Source organism: Ranitomeya variabilis, chromosome 1, assembly GCF_051348905.1.
Source record: "Ranitomeya variabilis isolate aRanVar5 chromosome 1, aRanVar5.hap1, whole genome shotgun sequence".
NCBI lineage: Eukaryota > Metazoa > Chordata > Amphibia > Anura > Dendrobatidae > Ranitomeya > Ranitomeya variabilis.
The window spans coordinates 206496104-206503695 of NC_135232.1; the positions used below are offsets into that span (position 1 = coordinate 206496104).

Here is a 7592-nt window from a genome sequence, read left to right on the forward strand (position 1 = left end):
ATGTCAGCAGCTGATTTATGCTTGTAAGCAGTGCATGGCAGGGACGTCATGCGCTGCTTAAGCCTCTTTCACACATCCTTTTTTTAGAATCAGTCACAATCCGTCATTTTTAGAAAAAAATGGATCCAGCAAATGTTGCTGCTGGATCCGTTTTTTTCCCATAGACTTGTATTAGCGACGGATTGTGACGGATGGCCTTCCGTTTCATCCGTCTTTTGACGGATCCGTCGTAAAGTTGTTGTCCGTCGGACTGAGAACGCACATACTAACGTTTCTTGTGTACGTCAAAAAAACGCACAGCGACGGATCCTGCTGCGTCCGTCTTTGGCTATAATGGAAGCCTATGGGTGCAAGATCCGTCGCTGTCCATCAGAAGACAGATTCCAGTGACGGATGCCGTTTTTTGCAACCAAGCATGCCCGGAACCCAGTTTTTACTTTCTGTAAAATCTCTCTCCCTCTCCTCCTTTCCGTCTCCAAAATTCTGTTTCTTTAAAGGGAACCTGTCACCCCCAAAATCGAGCGTGAGCTAAACCCACCAGCATCAGGGGCTTATCTACAGCATTCTGTAATGCTGTAGATAAGCCCCCAATGTAACCTGAAAGATAAGAAAAAGAGGTTAGATTATACTCACCCAAGGGCTGTCCCAGTCCTGTACGATGGGTGTCGCGGTACGGTCCGGCGCCTCTCATCTTCATCAGATGACGTCCTCTTCTGGTCTTCACGCTCCGGCGCAGGCGTACTTTGTCTGCCCTGTTGAGGGCCGAGCAAAGTACTGCAGTGCGCAGGCGCCCGGAAAGGTCAGAGAGGCCGGGCGCCTGCGCACTGTAGTACTTTGCTCTGTCCTCAACAGGACAGACAAAATACGCCTGCACTGGAGCCGCAGCGTGAAGACCAGAAGAGGACGTCATCGTATGAAGATGGGAGGCCCCGGACCACGACGCCCACTGGATCGGACCGCCCGCCTGCCCAGGTGAGTATAATATAACCTCTTTTTCTCATCTTTTAGGTTACATCGGGTGCTTATCCTACAGCATTACAGAATGCGGGTTCTCCCGCAGCGGATTTGATAAATCTGCAGGGCAAAACCGCTGCGGTTATCCCTGCAGATTTATCGCGGTTTGTTTTGCGGTTTCCGCTGCGGGTTTACTCCTATACTATTGATGCTGCATATGCAGCAATATGCAGCATCAATAGTAATGGTAAAAATAATAAAAATTGGTTATATACTCACCCTCTGATGTCCCGATCTCCTCGGCGCTGCACGCGGCGCTCCGGTTCCAAAGATGCTGTGCCGAGAAGGACCTTTGTGACGTCACGGTCATGTGACCGCGACGTCACCACAGGTCCTGCTCGCACAGCAACCCAGACCGGACAGCCGCGTGCAGCGCTGAGAGGTGAGTATAGCATTATTTTTTATTTTAATTCTTTTTTTTCACACAAATATGATTCCCAGGGCCTGGAGGAGAGTCTCCTCTCCTCCACCCCGGTGTTGTGTATCCGCTTTTTGGGCTCCCCTGGTGGTTGCTGGTGGTACTGGTGACTTGTTTGCACTTTGCTTCTTCTGTTCACCTGCTTCCATCAGTGTTTGGGAGTTTCCTATTTAGCCTTGCTCTCCAGTCATTTCCTTGCCGGTCATCATTGTAACCAGAGCCTTCGGTTGCATGTTCCTGCTACTAGTCTGCTGATCAGCTAAGTGGACTTTGTCCTTTTGTTTTGTACCTTTTGTCCAGTTTGCAGTTTTTGTAAGTCTCTGTAGCTGGAAGCTCTTGCGGGCTGAAATTGCCACTCCTGTGTCATGAGTTGACACAGGAGTCTTAAAGTAATTTCAGGATGGTTTTTGAAAGGGTTTTCAGTTGACCGTGAAGTCCTCTTTTGTATCCTTCTGCTATCTAGTAAGTGGACCTCTCTTTGCTAAATCTACTTTCATACTGTGTATGTCTTTTCCTCTTAATTCACCGTTATTACATGTGGGGGGCTGCTATCATCTTTTGGGGTATTTCCCTAGAGGTAAGCCAGGTCTGTTTCTTCCTCTACCAGGCGTAGTTAGTCCTCCGGCTGGCGTGTGGCATATAGGAAGCCGTAGGTATGCTCCCTGGCTACTGTTAGTTGTGTGGTAGATTTAGCTCACGGTCAACTCGAGTTTCCATCACCCGAGAGCTCGTTCGTTACTTATGTGTTTTTTACGTTCCCTTGCCATTGGGAACCATGACACCCCGGGTACCATCTGCACATTATCCGCTTACTTCCCGCATCGTGGGCACAGCCCCATGCGGGAAGTAAGCGGTTCAATGCATTCCTATGTGTGCAGAATCGCTGCGATTCTGCACAAAGAAGTGACATGCTGCGGGTTGTAAACCGCTGCGTTTCTGCGCGGTTTTTCCCGCAGCATGTGCACAGCGGTTTGCGGTTTCCATAGGGTTTACATGTAATTGTAAACACAATGGAAACTGCTGCGGACCCACAGCATCAAAATCGCCGCGGATCCGCGGTAAAACCCGCAGAGTGTGAACATGGCCTAAACGTTTATATTTTTTTTATTTTTTTCTTGTTTTTAAAAACATTTTTTTAACTTTTGCCATGCTTCAATAGCCTCCATGGGAGGCTAGAAGCTGGCACCCCTCGATCTGCTCGATCATCCGATCGCTGCTATGTAGCTGAAATGCAAGCTTGCTATGAGCGCCGTCCACAGGGTGGCGCTCACAGCAGGCCGGCATCAGTAACCATAGAGGTGTCAAGGACCTCTATGGTTACCATCCTGACGCATCGCCCTCATTTCCGGCCGCATTTAACAGCGGCATTTAACAGGTTAATAGCGGCGGGTGAATCACGATTTCACCCGCCGCTATTGTGCGCACATGTCAGCTGTACAAAACAGCTGACATGTAGCGACTTTGATGTGGGCTCACCGTCGGAGCCACATCAAAGGGGGAGACACGACATGCGCCGTACTAGTACGGCGCATGTCGTGAAGGGGTTAAATTCCGGCTGCAACTACTTCAATGGATCAGTTAAAAAAAAAAAAAAAACGGATCCAGTGCATCAGTTTTTTACAATGGGCACAGGATCCGTCTTTTCAAGACTTTGATGGCTTGTGACTGATTCTAAAAATTGGATGTGTGAAAGAGGCCTTACAAGCTGAGGACAGCTGCCAGAATACTCAATGCTCTCCACCCTGGGATTCGGTGCGTGGAAAGCAGTGAATATTTACTGCTCTTTAATAGCGGGCACAGTGTTAGCTGCAGCCGCCCGCTTCCTGTAGCTGCCGGGCATTCACGCGTGCCCGCTACTAAAGGAAATGAATATTCACTGCCCTCCACTCCCATGGGCGTGAAATGTAGTGATTATTTCATTCTCTTTAGCAGCGGGCAAAGGAGTTAGCCGCCGGCTGCTGCCTCCTGTGACCCGCTGCCGCTCCCCCACCACAGCCAGAGCAGGTACATCTGGATTATAAGACGCACCCCCCATTTTCCTCCACATTTTTGGAGGGACAAAGTGTCTTTCTATATCAACTAAGGAATGTGCTCCTCAGACCTTTTGGGGGCATCACAATCATGGACCAGACCTCAATCACAGGACAATAAAACTTTCACACTTCTTATCTATGAACTGTTGCAATATTTAAAGCCGCAACTGTTTAAGGGAAAGGGATTATGATAGTTCTGCTTCACGTCACTGGTTTTATTTTCTGCATTATTTCTGTGCCCTGTTGTGTATAAATATGTGACTCTTCAGATTTTGTGGTGTTCTATGCCTGATGAAGAGACCTGAGTAGTCTTGAAAGCTGCAATTTACCTTTTAATGGCTAACTGAAAAGATGGTATCATCCACTGACGAGTCTCAAATTTTAATATTTTTCTATCTACTGACACCCTTTAAAACATGGTATTGATGAGGGTCCGGGTACGGAGACCCCAACCAATGAAGGGGTGTAATGCCCTAAATGTTCTTTTAAGCATTGTGCTTTTCTATACAAGGGGGTTGGGGGGAAAGGAGGAGTATCTTTATACGTAAGACCGTATACGTGACCACAGACACTAATTTTATTCATTGACTCTGAAAGGATCACACATACACCTAAATAGATAACCATAAATCTGTTCTTTTTCTGTATTTGATACATTAGGACTTGATGATTCTAATCTCATGCAATGATAAAAGCTGTTTCTAATAGATAATTTGGTGCCCAGCTCAGGAGACATTGCAGCGCACACATGCCATCCTCCAGTGAAGGCTTTATATTAATATACATACTCTTAAAATCTGCTACTCATCTTCACCAACAATCTTGTGCTGGAAACTCCTAGCAACAGGTGATGTCATCACTGGCCTCATCTGACTGGCTGATCGAATCCAGCCAATCGGCGAAGGCCAGAATTCCCAGCTATGCCAAACAATGTGCTGTCGCTGCAGTTCATTGCAGCCCATGACTTTGTGTGGTGCAGTACTTAGCATCCTTCTCCCTGGACCCCGCGATGGGTGGATGAGCAATAAAGCCTCATGCTATAATAACTTAGAGATTTAGCTTCATGCCGGTTTAAAGATCTAGAGTTTAGTATTGCAGAGTTTGATATTTTATCGTACAAGGAAAAAAATAAATAAAAAAGTGTCATTCTGATCTATTTTTCTATATCCTGAATGGGCGGTTTCTTCTTTCTTATAGATCGAGGAAGAGTTGGCAGCCCTTCAGAAGGAGCGCAGCGAGAGGATCAAGCATTTATTTGAACGCCAAGAAAGAGAAATTGAAACCTTTGATATGGAAAGTTTACGGATGGGCTTTGGAAATCTGGTGACGTTAGAATATCCCAAGGAGGACTATAGATGAGAGAGGCCAGTTTTTGCCATTTAAATAAAAGAACAATAATATTATTAACAATGACAGCAAGGAGAACCTGCAAAACGTACATTCCCCATTTTAACGGGCGTGCTCTCTCTCTCTTCTCTCTCTCCCTCCCTTTCTCTCTTTCTCTCTCCTTCTCTCTGTCTCTATCTATCTCTGACGTCCGTCGGACACTAGTGCCTGTAATTCTTTTTACTCACCAGGGTGCCTCTGGGCAAATCTGAGCACGGAGCAAGCTCCCTGGCATACCTCTCAAGTGTCCCTGATTGTCACTCAAATTTTCAATCCATCAGAACATTGGTGCTTGTTATACAAACCGAAGATTCAAACAGCGGGAAGGAGTCTTGAAGTAACAGTTGTGTTTTGTGTCGAAACTCTTCCTTTATTCATAACCCCTTTTGTGGAAAGAGATAACTTGATTATTCAAAGTTTTGTCCATGATGTTCCTTGGGGAAGATGGTGAGCGGTATGTGCTTTTTATCTCAGTGTGAGGATTGAGAGGTATGTATTTCCGATGCCTCTAGTGGAGGGCTTGTGAGGGTTATGTGTCTACTAGCCTGCATTTGGACGAAGGTGAGAGGTGTGAGTCCCTGGTGTCATTGAGGAGTGAAAGCTGTGTTCACAGTTCCTCTGCTGGGACTCGCCTACGTGTCCTGCAGTACAGTGAAAAGTCCTACTTTGTGGAAGATGGCTGGCCACAATATCAAATCGGTTTCATAACTCATGATGCACAACAGTTGTAAAAGTCTTGTGATTAACCCCTTCAGCCCTGAGCCAGTTTAGTGGTGGTGTTTTCAGTAAGATCTGGTTACTATGACTTTTACTTTGAGTGGGGGTCATTCTTGGCACTTTCAGAAGTTTGGTTACCAAGAAGACACCGCTTATGCTGGGTCGGTATCCAGTGAAGACAAACCTTCCAATCTTCTAAAGTGCCTCACACTCCAAACTAAAACTCAGGGATGAAGAGATTAATTTATCGATGTTCAGTAACACATTTGAGAGACTAGAGAGAAAAGAGGAGAAAACCATAATGACGAGCCAACAAAAATGTGAATATCTGTTGGTTTCTACAAACATTTTGTTCTATTAAAGTACAAGCAAAAAATAAATAAATAAAAATACAAATCTATATATATATGTATGTATACATATATGTATATTTATAGATGTATAATTATTATATACACAATTTAATACATAAAAGAGAGAGAGAAGCATAAAACTGCAGCCTTAAGGTTACTGCTGCTGCGTTAAACATTGTTGTTTTTTTGGTATTTGTTCGTCAGGAATAAAAAAAGAAGAGATTTTATTAAACTATTGAGGTTTGATACATTTTACAGAAACCAATCATGTTGTATATATATAGACATATTGTTGGGGGGGAGAAGCAGAACTGGGGTGGGGTTGTTTGGGCAGATGGGGTGGGTAGAATGTCTTGTGAAAATATATAATTTTTTTTTTCTTTTCTTTTTACATTTTTTTTTTTTTATTTTAATTTTTTTTTTTTATATTATTTTGAAGACTTTTGCTGGCAGGAGCAGAAATTGACTTTGAATTTTCAATGCACTTTTGGCTCTAAATCAGCAGTACTTTCTACTCCAGTCCTGGTTTTCTTATATGTAAATACCAGATGTATTCTTTACTGACATAAGGCAGCTGGGAAATTAAGACCAAAATACACTATTTACTCAAAGGCTTTGGTACTTTATTGTGCCAAAGGATAACTTTTGCTAAACCTTTGCAATATATTGCTAATGTATACCAGGATGTAAAAGAAAAAAAATGTTTATTTACACTGTGTATCTGGTAATACAGCAGTTTGAACATTGGTAACAAAAATGATTGTATTTTTCATCCCTCTCCTCCAATGGCTGTCATAGGTTGTATTAAAGTGTCCTTGCCTGAGCACAGTCAGTTCATGTGCCTCGGTATAGACACAACACTTATAAAACTGGACTTGAAAAGAGTACTCAAGGCGAAGGTTTACAAATTTCTCCTTCCCTAGTCCTGATTTAGACGTATTAACACCTCATTTTAAAATATTAAACTGTGAATAGAAATGCCTCTACAGTAACATTTTTTATTTTAGATATATTTATATATATTCCCTATTCCTTAATTTTTTTTTTTCTTTTTGATCTATAGTTTGGAAGGAATTACCTGATCTGTTTGAGAGCATTTGTTCCATATTACTTTTTGGCCCAACCTAAATTTTATTTAAAAAAAATTCAAAGTTGCGAGGACAAGAGGGATGGATGTTTAAAATTTCAAATTATATAAATATATATATAAATATATATATATATATATATATATATATATATATATATATATATATATATATATATATATATATATATATATATATATATATATATACATACATGTATATTATGTATATATGTTTTTTTTCTTTCCTCCTATTTTCTTTTCTATTTTGGGAAGGGGCATTAAAATTGAATAGACGATGGCTGTGATGTACTGAGTCAGTGTTTCCTCAAAGAGCAACGTTTTAAGGCATTCATAAAAATGAATAAAAATACAAAAAAAAAATAAAGCATCTTCTATAGAGAAAATATTTTTGAAGATGAAAAGTATGTAAAGAAAATGCTGTTAGACAATTAATGTATTGTATTTGTTCCAGAATATTATTAAAAAAAAAAGAAAACCGGGAAAAAAGAAAAAACACTTTGTGAAGTATTTAGTCTCAATCAATAAAATTTAATGTTATGGGGGGGGGGGGGGTTTCCCCC

General features: G+C 42.2%; 1 protein-coding gene across 11 annotated transcripts in view; it reads left to right on the forward strand.

Moving 5' to 3' along the window:
* The window catches only part of TAOK3 (TAO kinase 3), a 285308-nt gene extending 278157 nt beyond the window's left edge, over nt 1–7151 (forward strand). For all 11 annotated transcript variants that reach the window (XM_077292154.1, XM_077292162.1, XM_077292158.1 and 8 more), the window contains one exon: nt 4663–7151. In XM_077292154.1, the coding sequence (XP_077148269.1) occupies nt 4663–4824 (162 nt within the window). In that variant the 3' untranslated portion in view covers nt 4825–7151. The remainder of the gene's footprint in view (nt 1–4662) is intronic.
* Nucleotides 7152–7592: the final 441 nt, after the last annotated feature.